Source organism: Hyperoodon ampullatus, assembly GCF_949752795.1.
Source record: "Hyperoodon ampullatus genome assembly, chromosome: 7".
Classification (NCBI taxonomy): Eukaryota; Metazoa; Chordata; class Mammalia; order Artiodactyla; family Ziphiidae; genus Hyperoodon; species Hyperoodon ampullatus.
Window position 1 is genome coordinate 69,084,351 of NC_136920.1, and position 15,992 is coordinate 69,100,342.

The 15,992-nt window shown below is 38.5% G+C and overlaps 1 protein-coding gene across 1 annotated transcript in view; it reads left to right on the top strand.

Annotated features, from left to right (window-relative positions):
• The window catches only part of SPON1 (spondin 1), a gene marked incomplete at both ends in the record, with an annotated part of 272,489 nt that overhangs the window by 69,385 nt on the left and 187,112 nt on the right, over positions 1 to 15,992 (top strand). The window contains one exon of the mRNA XM_079709166.1: positions 11,327 to 11,460. Within this exon, the coding sequence (XP_079565292.1) occupies positions 11,327 to 11,460 (134 nt within the window). The remainder of the gene's footprint in view (positions 1 to 11,326; positions 11,461 to 15,992) is intronic.

Sequence of the window (15,992 nt, forward strand, 5' to 3'; positions counted from 1 at the left end):
GGTAAATGTAGGCCATGATGCAGATTTCAAAATGGATATGGTAGGTGATTCAGGATTGTGATCAATGGAAAGTTTTGGAAACTTTGAAAGTCATGCTGATGAGGTGGCTTGAAAAGTCCCTAATATTTGAAAACGTCTATTCATGACCAGATGCCCAACCAGTTGCCTTAGTGATAGGTTGCCAAGCATTCTGGGAATCCAACTTTGTCCACCTGTCTTAACTTGGTCTACCTTACCTGGCTATCTCACCTGACTGGGTGGGGACCAGTCTCAGGTCCCTTAATTTCTCTCTCTTCTTACAGGGAGTCAAGCAGCCCCCTTGCCAGCAAATCTCCCCCAAGTGACTTTAAACTTAAACTTAACCTGAGAAGGTTTATTGTAGTCTATATTAAAAAAAAAAAGAAAAGAAATGTTACCCATAGAATGTTGTAATGAAGTCCCTTAAAAAGAATTAGAAAGCTCTTCATTTAAAGTAATACATCATCATTTTAGAAAATTTAGAAACCACAAAAAGCATAGACAGGAAGTAAAAATCACCCATAATACTACTACCAGACACCACCACCCATCATAATATGTTTTAATTTTTAGTCTCAGGTACTCAGAAAAGAAGCCAGAGATTGAAATGAGTGTTGAAGCCTTTTTAAGTGACTTTCATTTAGTTGGTGGCTAACATGGTGGGTCTACTGTAGACCAGGACAAGTGTGGAGATGTTTGGGGGGTGGGGAAAGGGACAACAACAAGTTCTGATAGGCCCAAAGCTTGTTGGAGGAAGCTGACATTTTCTGGAAAACAAACAACTTTGGGAGCATTCTCTGAATTGGAGGAAATAGCCCCTTCTGTTCATTGCTTAATTACCATCTGGCAACTGAGGTTGTGGATAAACAACCATATTTACCTAAGGTGGCCTCTGTGGCTTGGCAAACCTTCTTCTTTGTTTCACTGCTGGGCCAAGGGTCTGAGTCTTATCCCCCACTGGGATCTTTTTCAGAGATACAAGCTTTCGTTTCAGACAGCCCTGAGTCAGAATCCAGACCAGATCACTTTGACTTTTATTTCCTCATCTATGAGAATAATTATTCCCATCAAGGATTCAAAGATGTGACCATGTTAAGTACCTGGCACATAGTAGGTGCTAATTAAATATTAGTTCCCTTTGGCTTTCCTAATATAGTCACCCAGAACTCTCCAAGGATTTTAAAGATTTAGGGTTAAAATTACCTGCAAAAGTTCTCTGTAACCACCAGTAAAGGGGTTCCTCATGGAGGCCAAGTGTGCCACTCCAAGAAAATCACATGGTTTGGAAATCTACCCTCACACCAATAAAGCTGCAGAAGGGAATCTAAGTACCCTTTAAGAAAATACGAAGCAGAAGTACTATTTACATTTACCAAGTACTTGTGTGTGTGTGTGTTGGAGTGGGATGTTTAGTTGTCGGCTGGTCCATTGGAGGTGGTTCCATAGGACTCAGCTTGGCTAGAGAGAAATTCTTACCTAACATAAGGGAATGACACTGTCAGGAGGGCGTGTGGTAAAGGGGAAAGAGCATGGGCATTAGAGCAGATAGGGCTGAGGTTAAACCCCTGTTCCACCACTGTGGGATTTGAACAGGTTATTTAACCCATCTGCATCACAGTAGTTTCCCCAAGGACAGGCTTAATACTGCTTAATTATTGGAAGGAAATGGAAATCATATATGTAAAGTCCTTAGACAGTAGAAAGTGGTCAAAAATGCAAGCTATTATTATTATCAAGGCTATTAATAATCATCTAGAAAAACAAAATCCAAAGTCAGAAGGACTTTGTCTAACTCCAGGGAGTTGTCTAAATAGGGAATAAAGGCAGATATTGCAGCCAGGAGGCAGAGCCAGCAATCTCACAACCAAAGGGAGGGAGCATGTACATCTAGTTCTTCAGTGCACACCTCTTAGCTATCAGGCACTGTGCTAAGTGCTGAGGAAACAAAGAGAAAAAAAAGCGAGAGACGTAGTGTCTGCCCTCGTGTAGCCTACAGATTATTAGAGAGGTAGACATTAATCAAGGACTCAAACAAATGCTTGTAAAATTAAAAGAGGGCTAAAGTGTCTGAAGGGAGGGGGATGGATATATGAGAACACATAACGGGGGAAATGGCCATAATGAAAGAGGACAGGGAAGCCTTTTCAATGAGAAGGATGAGTGAGCTGAGATGCAGAAAAGGAAGAAAGGGAAGAAGGAAAGGAGGAAGGGAGAGGAGGAAGGAAGGAGGAAGAAGGAAGGGAGGGAAGAAGGAAAAGGGAATTGACTAGGCTTTTGCAGGAGAAAACAAGTGCAGAAAGCAAGGTGGGGAGGAGATGGCACAGTATGAGGCTAGAGAGGTGGGAAGGCAGGGACTTGACTCTTAAGGATTTCAGTCTTGATCCTGGAAACAATGAAAAGCTGTTGAATTGTTCTAAGGAAGGAGATTATATTCATGTTTTTAAAAGATCACTCTGGTTTTCAGTATAGAGAAAAAAATGAAGAAAGGCAAGAGAAGATGTGCAAAGACCAGTTAGGATAATTTTATATTAGTTCAGATTAAAATGATGTGGCTTAGTCTACAATAGTAGTAGGGATATTAGTCTATGGTAGTAGTAGGGATGGTAGTAGGAATTCAAGAGACATTTGGAAGGTAACATGGACAGCATTTGGATATGAAGGGTGAGAGAGGGAGAAAAGCCAAGCATGACACCTGGCGTTTCTGACTTGCACAATTAGAGCAGGACCAGGTTAGAGGGAAGATAAATTAGTTGTTGACAAGGTGTATTTGAGGTATGTGTCATCCAAGAGGAAGTGCAGGTAGAAGATAGAAGTTTGGAGATGCATGCCTAGAGCTCTGAGAAGTGGCCAAGACTGGAAATGTAAACTTGTGAATCATCCACACATAGGTAGCAATTAATGCTGTGAGTTGAATGAGATCACCTACCTAGAGGGAATAAAGTCAGAGCAGGAGAGGGCTTAGGACTGAGCTTTGAGCAATTTCAAATTTAGAAGCCAGTAGAGGAGGATCAGCAGCCAAAGAAAGTAGGGAGAGAGGACAGGAAAGTGGAGGTGGGGAGAGGGCAGGAAGGAGCTACGGCACAGAAGCTGTGGGAGGAGAGTGCTTCAAGGACTGTAGATCTATTAGGTTAAGCACTGCAGAAGCCACTGATGGCCTTAGCTAGAGCTGTTTTAATAGTGTGATGTACACTCCAAACACCTGGGATTGGGATGAAGATGACTGGGATGTGAAGTGAAGACTGGAAGTATAGCCAACTCATTCAAGTTATTTGATTGTGATGGAGAGAAGAGAGATAACACCATATCTGGAGGGGGATGAAGGGTTAACTGAAGGTGTCTTTATTTTTCAATGGGAAAGACTCAACTGTGCTTACAAGATTAATGGGAATGATTCAACTGGGGCAAAAGATGAACCTGGAGGAGAGAAAAGGGGTAATTGTTAGAGTCAGGAAGAGGGATGGGAACAGAGCAGAGATGAAAGAGAAGTAAGGTTCCTCTGTTACAATAAGAATGAAGGAGGACAGGGTGAATGCAGGTGGGAAAGTGAAGGACTTTAAATCTGCTGACTTCTGTTTATTCTGTGAAGTAAGTGGCAAGGTAATACAATAAGAGTGAAAGAAGAGATTAATGTTCGAAGTTTGGAGAGATTGGAGATTTGAAATCATCATTGTTGACAGTGGCAAGGTAATGGTTTGCCAGATACATACAGCAATGTAGCCAGGCAGACCTGAGGCTAGGAGTCAATTAATATAAGAGACAATTGGCCTCATCACATGACTTTGTCCAGTAGCACCGAGCTCCACAGGTGTGAGTGGCTGGGATTTTATCACATCAAGAAAATAAAATGAATTGGGAGATTGGGATTGACATATATACACTAATATGTATAAAATGGATAACTAATAAGAACGTGCTGTATAAAAAAATAAATAAAATTAAATTTAAAAAAAGAAGATAAAATGACAGAGAAGCAAGGGAGTTTTTAGAGTATTTATACCATATATGAAAAATAAAGGTCCACAGAGGTAACACAGTGTTGATAAAGAAGAGCAAGGAATGAGGACTTGCCGTTCCAGATATTAAAATATATTACAGTGCTATGGTGGGGGTGCGTGGGAACCTGAGTAGAAAGCTCAGTAACAATGTGTTTGGGAACATGGTATACATATGCCCCATTTGCTGGGAAAAGTCTGTTTTGCCAGTTGTCTCAGAATATTGTAATTATTAATAACAAACGTTTTCATCCTTGTTTGGACAATAAATTTTATGGTCACTCTTTATATGAGAAAGGTGGCATCACAAAATGGAGGAAAGATGGATTGAGTGGTGTTAAAAGTAGCTCACAGTATGGACTTCTAGCTTCTAGGCCCACGGGTAAGGAGCTTAGAGGTCACCACTCCATCCTAACAAGTGAAATGCTGAGCAAACCAAAAAAGCAACAATTCTTTTTAGAGCCATCAGAGAAATGAGATCACAGGGCAAATTGCTGCCCCCAAATTGGAGAGGCAGACAGGAGGATACAGAGAATCACAACAGAGCAGAAACTTCCATGTGCCAGAGTAGGAAAACCTGAACTACAATCGATGGATTGCTTGAGGCTCAGTGTGGACAAGTCTGAGAGTTAGAAACTCCAGAGGCACCCAGTCATTGGTGGGGAGGGGGAATAACTTTTGTGGGCTTCACCTCCAGGAGATCTACCACGTCCTCACAGTGAGTATCAGAGAAAAAATTCTCTTTGGGCTTCTGGCAAGGGGAGGAGAAAAGGAGCTAGTTTTAAATACACCAGGCATTCTGTTCTTCTCAACAAAGTCTGCTCTCAGGAGGAGCTATTTTACTATAGCCTAACCTCCTAGAGTTTTATCAGAACCTAGCCTATCTGGGGGAAGGGAAATACCCAACTCCAGCCCCCTCCAGCCATCCAGTCCCACCTAAGTGGTGGGGGGAAACTGAGACGCACACGTGAAATTCACAGTCCAGGGGTACACGTCACCAAAAGACGGATACCTAATCATAAGACTATAGAACACTTCCTCTCCCTGACCCCTTACCACAGACATACTTCAAAGATATTGTTGGTTAAGTTTCAGACCACTGCAATAAAGCAAAAATTGCAATAAATCTAGTCACATGAAATTTTTGGTTTCTCAGCACATATAAAAGTTATTTTTGGGCTTCCCTGGTGGCGCAGTGGTTGAGAGTCCGCCTGCCGATGCAGGGGACACGGGTTCGTGCCCCAGTCTGGGAAAATCCCACATGCCGTGGAGCGGCTGGGCCCATGAGCGATGGCCGCTGAGCCTGCGCATCCAGAGCCTGTGCTCTGCAACGGGAGAGGCCACAACAGTGAGAGGTCCTCGTACCGCAAAAAAAAAAACAAAACACACATCTGAAAAGATAGAGAAAGCATCAGAACCAGACATGGCAGGGATGTTGGAATTATCAGACAGGGAATTTGAAACAACAATGATTAATATGCTAAGGGCTCTAATGGATAAAGTGGACAGCATGTAAGAACAGATGGGCAATGTAAGCAGAGATGGAAATCCTAAGGAAAAACCAAAAAGAAATGCTAGAGATCAAAAACCTTGTAACAGAAATGAAGAATGCCTTTGATGGGCTTATCAGTAGATTGGACACAGCTGAGGAATCTCTGAGCTTGAGGATATATCAACAAAACAACTAAAACTGAAAAGCAAAAGAAAAAAGACTGAAAAAAACAGAACAGAATATACAAGGACTATGAGACAACTACAAAAGGCATAACATATGCATAATAGGAATACCAGGAGAAGAAAGAGAGAAAGGAACAGAAGAAATACTTGAGACAATAATGACTGAGAATTTCCTCAAATTAATATATGACACTAAACCAAAGATCCAGGAAGCTCAGAGAACACCAAGAAAGATAAATGCCAAAAAAACTATATCCAATCATATCATTTTTAAACTACAGAAAATTAAAGATAAATAAAAAATCCTGAAAGAAGCCAGAGGAAAAAAACACCTTACCTACAGAAGAACAAAGATAAGAATTATATACAACTTCTCAGAAACCATGCAAACAAGAAGAGAGTGGGGTGAAATATTTAATGTGTTGAGAGAAAAAAGCCACCAACTTAGAACTCAATACCCTGTGAAATTATTCTTCAAAAGTGAAAAAAATATAGAGACTTCTTCAGACAAACAAAAATTGAGGGAATTTGTCGCCAGTAGACCCATCTTGCAAAAAATGTTTAAAAAGTTCTTTAGAGAGAAGAAAAATAATATAGGTCAGAAAGTCAGATCTCCATTTAAAAAAAGAAGAGTATTAAAGAAGGAATAAAGGAAGGTAAAATAAATTTTTTTATTTTTCTTATTCTTAATTGATCTAACAGATAATACTTTGTTCAAAATAATAATAGTAACAGTGTATTCAATTATATATGCTTATGTCTATATATGCTTATATATGTTTATGTGTAAGTGAAATGAATGACAGCAATGATATAAGGGAAAGGAGGAAGGAATTAGGAATACTTTGTTATTATAAGGTACTTGCACTATCTTTGAAGCAGTATAGTGTTATTTGATGGCAGACTTGGATTAGTTGTAAATGTATACTGAAAACTCCAGGACAACCATTTTAAAAAGCCAAAAAAAAAAAAAAAGTATAATTGATATGCTAAGAAAGGAAAACAAATAGATAGAATCATATAAAATTCTCAATTAGAACCAAAACGACAGAACATGTGTGAAAGACAGAAATAGGAACAAAGAACAAGGCAACAAATATGGTAAATATTAATCTGCCTGTATCAATAATCACTTTAAACATCCGTGGTCTAAACAGATCAATTAAAAGATTGTCAGTGAATCAAAGACAAGACCCTTATATGTTGTCTATAAGAAACCCACTTTAAATATAAAGACATACATCAATAGATTAAAAGCAGGATGATGAGAAAGATATACAATGTTAACATTAATCAAAAGAAAGCAGGAATAGCTATATTAATTTCAGGCAGAGTGGACTTCAGAGCAAGGAAAGTTATCAGGAATAAAGAGAGGCATTACATAATGATAAAGGGATCAGTACTCCAAGAAGATGTAATAATCCTTAATATGTTTGCACCTAATGACAGAGCATCAAAATGTGTGAGCTGAAAACTTATAGAACTGCAAGGAGAAATAGATGAATCCATTGGCATAGTTGTAGACTTCAATTCCCCTCTATCAGAAATGGACAGATGTAGCAGGCAGAAAATCGGTAAGGACATAGTTCAACTCAGCAGTGCCATCAATCAGCTGGATCTAACTGGCATCTATAGACTACATTCAACAACAGCAGATTACACGTTCTTCTCAAGCTCACATGGAACATTCAACAAGATGGATCACATCCTGGGTCATAAAATACACCTTAACAAATTTAAAAAGGTAGAAATTATACAATATCTGCTCTCACACCACAATAGAATTAAACTAGAAATCAATCATAGAAAGATAGCTGGAAAATCCCCAAATAGTTGGAGGTTAAACAACACATTTCTAACCGACACATGGGTCAAAGAAGGAATTTCAAAAGAAATTTTAAAATATTGTGAACTAAATGAAAATGAAAATACAACTTATCAAAATTTGTGCGATGCAATGAAAGCAGCACTTAAGGGAAATTTATAGCATTGAATGTACATATTAGAAAAGAAGAAAAACTTTAAATCAATAATCTAATCTTCTACTTTAGGAAGCTAGAAAAAGAAAAGCAAATAATATCTAAAATAAACAGGAAAAATAATAAAAATTGGAGCAGAAATCAATGAAACTGAAAAAAGAAAGAAATCAATAGAGAAAATCAATAAAACCAAGAGCTGGTTCTTTGAAAAGATCAGTAAGATTGATAAGCCCTGAGCCAGGCTAACTGAAAAAAAAAAAAGAGGAGACACAAGTTACTAATATCAGAAATGAAAGAAGGGACATCACTACAGATCCCATGGACACTAAAGGAATAATAAGGAGATTACAAACAACTCTATGCTCACAAATTTGATAACCTAGATGAAATGGACCAATTCCTTGAAAGACACAATCTACCAAAACTCACACAATAAGGAATAGAAAATATGAATAGGCCTATATCTTTTAAAGAAATTGAATCAATAATTAATATCCTTCCAAAACAGAAAGAACCAGACCGAGATGGGTTCACTGGTGAATTCTGCCAAACATTTAAGGAAGAAATTATACTGATTCTCTACTTCCTAACTCGTTCTATGAGGCCAGCACCACCCTATTACCAAAAGTAGACAAAGACATTGCAAAGAAAGGAAAACTGCAAATCCATATCTCTCATGAACATAGATGTAAAATTCCTCTACAAAATATTAGCAAATCAAATGCAACAGTGTATAAAGAGAATAGACACCATAACCAAGTGGGATTTATCCCAGTCATGCAAGGCTGGTTCAGCATTTGAAAATCAATTAATGTAATCTATCACATCAACAGGTGAAAGAAGAGCAATCACATGATCATATAAATAGATGCAGAAAAAGCATTTGACAGAATCCAACACCCATTCATGATAAAAACTCGCAGCAAACTATGAATAGAGATAAACGTCCTTAACTTGGTAAAGAGCGTACAAAAAACCTACACTTAACATCATACTTACTGGTAGGAAACTTAAGACTTTGCTGCAAAGATCAAGAACAAGGCAAGGATGTCCCCTCTCACCACTACTTTTCAACATCATACTGGATGTCCTAGCTAATACAACAAGACAAGATAAGGAAGTAAAAGATATACAGATTGGGAAGGAAGAAATAAAGCCGTCTTTGTTTACAGATGACATGGTTGTCTACATAGGAAAAGCTGAATCGACAAAAAACCTCAGGGAACTAATAAGCAATTACAACAAAAGCTTGATGATTGCCAGGGGTTGTGGGGAGGGAGGGATGAATCGGCAGAGCAGAGGATTTTTTAAGGCAGTGAAACTACTCGATACAATACTACAATGGTGGATGCATAGTATTACACCATTGTCAAAATCCCATAGAATATGCAACACCAAGAGTGAACTCTAATGTAAACTGTGGACTTTGGGTGATGATGTGTCAGGGTAGGTTTCTGTAGGATTATTAGTTGTAACAAATGGACCACTCTGATGCCTGATGTTGATAATGGGGAAGGTTGTGCATGTGTGGGAACAGGGGGTATATGGGAACTCTCTGTACTTTCTGCTCAATTTTGTTGTGAGTGTAAAACTGCTCTAAAAAAATCTGTTTACTAATTTGTTTTGAAGTAGCTCACAGTATGGAGAAAATCGAGTTGGATCCCTACTCCATCACATTAAAAAGTAAATTCTAAATGGATTGAAGGCCTAAATGTGAAAATAAAATTATAAAGCTAATGGAAGAAAGTACTAGAGAATATCTTTGTGATCTCAGTGTTTTTAGCAAGACCAAAAAAATACAAGCCATAGGAGAGAAATTGATCAATTTGATTAGATGGAAATTATTGAAGAATTCTAAAGATAAGATGAACGTCTGGGTGACAGAAAGATATTTGTAAATGATGAGCATTTCATATCTGGAAAGTCCTACAAATCGACAAGAAAAAGAAAAATCCACCGGTAAATATTTTGAGTAGGCAATTCACAGGAGAAACATGATAAATTTATGAAGAGATGCTTAAATTTGCTAGTATTAAATGAAAACAAGATACTACTTTACATCGGTCAGATTGGAAACAATTAGAAAGTCCAATAATCACAAGTACTAGTGAGGATATGGGGACATGGGAACAGTTATGCATAGCTTATAGAATGAAAGTAGGTAAAGCCATTTTGCAGAACAATCTGGAACTACTTAGTGAAATTAATATGATTATACCCACAACCTCACAACCAAGCAGTCCTATGACATGGTTTATATTGCTGAGAAACTCTCAGGTAGGTTCATAAGCAGAGCAGCATGAGGATTTGTATTACAGCAATGTTTGTCGAGGCAAAGAGCTGGGAGTCAGTTAAGTGCTCCTCACTGGGAGAATAAGTAAAATGTGGTCTATGCATGCAGTGGAGTACTAAGCAGCAGTCAATAGCAGTGTTACATTCTCATGTAGTAACATTGACATATCTCAAAATTATAAGATTAAGTGAAAGAAATATTAAAATACAAAACAACTCTATGTAACTTCAAGTAAATTATACACACACTTATCTATGTAATATATGTATATGTGTAGATATAGATATTCAGAAGGACATATATTAAATACTTAAAAGTGAGCGGTAAACAAAGGAAGGAAATGAGAGACGTATAAAGAATATAGAGATAAACAAAACGTTGCCTTTGCTTTGCACAGTGATGAAAGTATATGATGTGACTTAATTTTTTACCTGCTTTCCTAAAAAAAAGAGGAATTAAAAAACTTTTTAAGTAAAATAAATACAGTATGGATATAATGATCTCATTAAATTGTATTTGAAAATTAAATGAGTAATTCATATAAAGCACTTAGCTTAGTACCTAGCCTACACTAAACACCCAATAAATGTTTTCTGTTAATGTTAGTAACACCACTCATGACACAGCTACTACCAATCAGTTGGAGTTGGCACTTAAGACCCATTGGATTTAGATGATTTCCCCCAAAAGATCCGTTCAGGTCTAACAGTCTGTGGTTCTATGAGAGGGATAGGCAAGTCCTGGCTGCGGACCCAAAAGCAAGCAGGAGAAATGGTGAACACAGCCTTGTGGAATGGGAATGGCTACCAGCTTTTTTGCAGTGTCATAGGAAATCTGGACGGTTAACTTGGGAGAACACCAGTATAAGGCACAAATTAAGAAGGGAGAGGCTGCAGGAGTAAACAGTGCTATAGAGCTGGGCGACTTTATGTACTTTGGTATACTTACTCCAAAGGGGGGTTTTCTTTTAACATTTTAATTTCAAGCTATAAAATTGAATCACAACGTCTAGGTATATAGTGTTTGCTTTGGATTATCTCTCCCCCACCCTCCTCCTTCCCTGAAGTGGGACACAGGTTGTTGTAGTGAAATGAGCAAGATCAACACCTAGTGGCCTGTCCCTCAAAGTGCTGACATAAGATCCTGGTCCCAGAGAGCAGAGAACAGGTGCTACATCCTTGCCCTTACGTTAATTCAACAAGCATTAAGTGGGCCTCTATGCCAGGCACTATTCTGGTGTCTTGGGGATGTAGAACTACTAACAGAAAATGACAGATTTAAAAATAAAATTAAGGAAGTGTCAACACGGAAACTTCCCAAAGTGACATTGCATTTTAATGTGTTTATTTTCCACTGGTTTTTCACAGATCATAGATGAAGAAGAAACACAATTTATGAGTAATTGCCCCGTTGCGGTCACCGAAAGCACCCCACGGAGGAGGACGCGGATCCAGGTGTTCTGGATAGCGCCACCTGCAGGAACCGGCTGTGTGATTCTAAAGTAAGTGAACAAGGGAATCCTTGGAACATTTCACTCCCCTTTCCTGTGCTCTCTCGAAGTCTCCGTGGTGCGGTTGCAGAAGGAAAAGTGCCTTTATTGGGGCATCAGACAAATTGTATCATCTCTCTGCCCTCCCTTATCTTGACTCTAAAACAGGACTATGGGCGGTCTTTTGTAAAGTGCTATGAAAAGAATCAATCACCTGAATCTCTATTTTCTTCCCATACAATGATCTGCTGGTTACTCTCTATCTTCCTAGAGATAATGATCCTATGGCTGGTCAAGAAAAATTATGACCTGGGCGAGGATAATTTTTGGCTTCCTCCATCTTGAATACACCCCCTATCCTTAAGCTGTGCTAGGCTGACCTGAGACCTGACTGTAACCTCCGTTGGCCCCAGGCTCTGCTTTATGATCCTGTCTTCTTCCCTCTCCCATCAAAATTGCCCTCTTGCACCACTTCCTATGGGGCATCTTGATCCTCATCTTGGTGAGTTACAATAGATGATGAGAGGTATGAGCCAGCCAATGGTTTTCCCCTGAAAGGTAGCATTATCTCAAACCTGTGCTTCCAAAATTGTATGTTATAGAATGATGTTCAGGGAGATGTAAATAGGTGGGCAGGAAATCAATTTCTATGGTTAAATAACTTTGGAAAATGCTGTATGGTATATATCTCCTTCTTGGAGATTCACAACATATATTAGCATATTGAATGTTTTGCAAAGTCCTGCCAAAAAGAAGTCTGTTTAACTTGGTTTCACCCAGCATTTCCCAAACTTGACTTCAAAGCTCCTTTTTTGCTGAGACATCTATTAACATTAAGTAGTTTGAGAAATGTGGCTATAACCTGTTTTAAAGACATTTTAAGGCTCTATAGAGTGCTGCTGGGAATTTTAGGATTTCAGACAGGCAAATAGTCATGGGTAGATAGGCAAGGCTCCAATGCCAGCATCCAAGAAACCCTTTTTCCTGGAGTTAGGGGCTGGGAACTTCCCAACCATCTTCTACTTCTTTAAATCCCCTAAGGCCTTATGTATATGTTTGGTTCATTTGTCTGAACCTGTGGCAGGTGGACATTTCTAAAGACTTAGAACTACAGCCCAGCCCTGAGGAGAGACTGATAAGGAGGCATTCCACCTAGGCTCTCCAGTCCCTGCAGTTTATGGATCCAGCTGTGCCTGGCTTATGGGAGAAAAAAAAAGCTCGCAGAGATTTCTGGAAACCTCTGTCCATTGTCCAGGCTCAGTCTTGTCTTTGGCCTCTTTTTGCTGCCATCTGTATGGACATCATTTATTTTTTTCTTAGTTTAATACAAGCTGAGCATCCTTCCTCAGATTCCTTGGGAAGTTTGGCTTTTGGCACTAATCTACATTGGTGATTTGTTTTAAATTTAGAAGTAGAATTTATGTATAAGTATAAATCCCAATATATAACATGTATCTAGTATCTAGTTGCAGTGTGGGAGAAGGCCTTGTGGGAATAAACGAAGACCACTGAACTGAGAAAAGAGGCTATTTATTCAGAGCTTGCTATGTAGCAAGGAAGTCAGCTGCCATCACTAGCATTTGACAGAGACTCAGAGGCAGGCAGAGGAGTGGGAAAGCTTTACAGTGAAAAATAAGAGAAGATTTTGGGTATTTTCTGACTGGAGATTGTTGGCATGGGGAAGCTGAGAGCAGGCTAACTAGAAATGGAGCATCTGATGTGATTGGTTTGGAGAGCATATTAGGCTTTCTCTGACTGGTCCTGAGATGGAAATAGAGGAGGCAGTGGGGCAAGAATTAGACAGTTGACATCATTGCCCAAGTCCTAACTGCTCTGGACTAATGGCTGCAGACGTTGTGGTTTGGCTTCCCAGGCCATTTACTGCAGAGGTTGGGGGTCAGATTTCTATTGTCACTGTCATATACAGCCTGGCCTTTGTCCATTAGTATATTCATTCTCTCAGCCTGGAGACGGGGTTCTCAGCTTGGCTTTCCAGTACCCACACCCCCGCCCATGGCAGCCCTGTCACTCCACAGAGGGGCTCTCCAATATCAGGTCTGTGTGATGAGTCTTCCTGCTCTAAAACCCTTATCCCTTTGGTGTAGATCTCTGGTTTTCTTTGACTGTTGTTCTCACAAACCAGAAGCCTTTGATCTTCCTGGTGGAAACCAAAAAGGCATCTCTTGTTTACCGTTAACAGTGAACATATGTGAACATATGTTTATCCATTAACAGTAAACAAATGTGGCTTGTTCAGTCACTCATTCTTTCAGTAAATGTAACTGAGCTTCTATTTGCACAGACGTCCACAGTGTACAGGCAACTGAAGTTAAGATCTTGGCCCTCAAGGTTCTCACAGGCCAAATAGAGGAGAAAGAAAGGGACAACCAGTACTGTCTACCATGAAGTCAGCTGCACATCTAGCGGGCTTTGTCTAATTTAATCTTCACAACAAACTTCCCCCTTTTATGCAGGAGGAGACAAGTCCCAGTGAATTAGGCAAGTTTCTTGAAGTCATACTTCCATTTAATGCTAAAGCCCCATGTTCTTCCTTTCTTTTATCTTTTTCTGAAGGAATTAAATGTAATCTATAATTATTCACTAAAGAAATCATTTTATAGGTAAGATGTAAATACATTCACATTGTAAAATTTCAAACAATACAGAAAATAGTGAAATACAGAAAAATAAAGAATACAAAAAAAGTGAAAAATCACTGACATTTCTCCCAATAAATCCCAAAGTCTTCTACCCCAAAGTAGCAATAGATATCAATTTGGCGTGTATTTGTTAGACTTTTATCTGTGAGTTTATATGCATATAAAAAACATACAAGTACCCTTTACACAAATGGTATCATGGTCTATGTGATGTCCTGAAATTAAATGGGTTTTCACTAAATAAAAGGTATTAGAGATATTTCCAAGTCAGAACATATGGATCTATCTCTTTTTTTAAACTTTTGCATATAATCTACTGTGCAAATGTATTAGTTATTCCACAGTTGATGGACATTTAGATTGTTTCCAGTTTTTTACTATTACCAATAATGCTATAATAAACATCCTTATACATACCTCTTTGAGCAAATATGCAAGTTTTTATCCATGGTAGCTGCCAAGAAGTAGGATCATAAGGGATGGACATTTATAATTTTAATAGACACTGCCAGATTTTCCTCCAAAAAGCTTGCCAATTTAAACACTCTCCCTGACTGTGAACAAGAGAGCCTGTTTCCTTACTTGCTCAACAACTTTTTTTTTTTTTTTTTAATTTGGCTGCACCAGGTCTTAGTTGTGGCATGTGGGATCTTTAGTTGCGGCATGTGAACTCTTAGTTGTGGCATGTGGGATCTAGTTCCCTGACCAGGGATTGAACCCGGGCCCCCTGCATTGGGAGTGTGGAGTCTTAGCCACTGGTCCACCAGGGAAGTTCCTCAACAGCTCTTGATGTTTATCATTCTTTAAAGTTCTGCCCATTTGATGGTTAAAAATGGTGTCTTGTGGTAATTTATATTTTCCTGATTACTAGTAATATTAAGAATCTTTTCAAATATTTATTCCATTTTTATTTCTTCTTTGTAAATGGCCCATTCATATTCTTGTCCATTATTCCCATAATGTTTCTTTTAAAAATTGATGTTTATATATTTCCATATATTTATATATAAAATATATGTGTATATTATATGTATGAAATATATTTTATATTATGTATTTTATATATAAACATATGTAAATATATAATTTAATATATTTAAAATATATTTATGTTTAAAATTGATCCTTCTATGGTACAGATAATAACACTTTGTTATAAATTTCAAATATTCCTCTCCATCTTTCTCTTAACTTTGCTTGTGAGTATCTAATCATCCAAAAATTTGAAATTTTGTTTTAGTCAAATGTATCCATCCTTCCTCTTATGAATTTTGATTTGTATCTTGTCTAAAATAAACTTCCTACACCCAAGGTTATAAATATATTCCCATATTGTTAATATTTTTATAGGTTTAAAAATAAATTTAGGTCTTTAATCTTCCTGGAATTTAATTTTGTGAATAATATGGTATCAGTAAGCCTGAAGAAAAAAATAGATGGCATGCTCCGCATGAAGTGCCAAAGGGTCGTTGAATCAGGGGTCTGATTATGATGGTGTGGCCAAAATAAAAGTGAGAGGAGCCTTTAGCACCCATGTCTGAAGGGGCGAAAGGAGTGTGCAGAGGACGGGGCAGAGAAGACCACCACCTCCCAGGGGCTGAGAACTTCAGTTAAGGGAAGCTACTAGCCTGAGGTGACCCACAGGGATCCCAGTCTTGATTCCCTGTCGATTCTCCCTTTTGACCTTGACTCCAACCACGAGGACAACGAAGCCTCGTTGATAGAGTTCACACAGATTCTCCTCTCATGCAAAGAACAGGGTACGGAAGGTTGAAGAAAGTAGCTGGAGGGACAGACCAGAGCTGTCCAGCACAGCTGGGAAATGAAAATCTACCTATTTTTCTCAAAATGGCTAGGTAGTTGTTTCACATCCATTTATCAAAT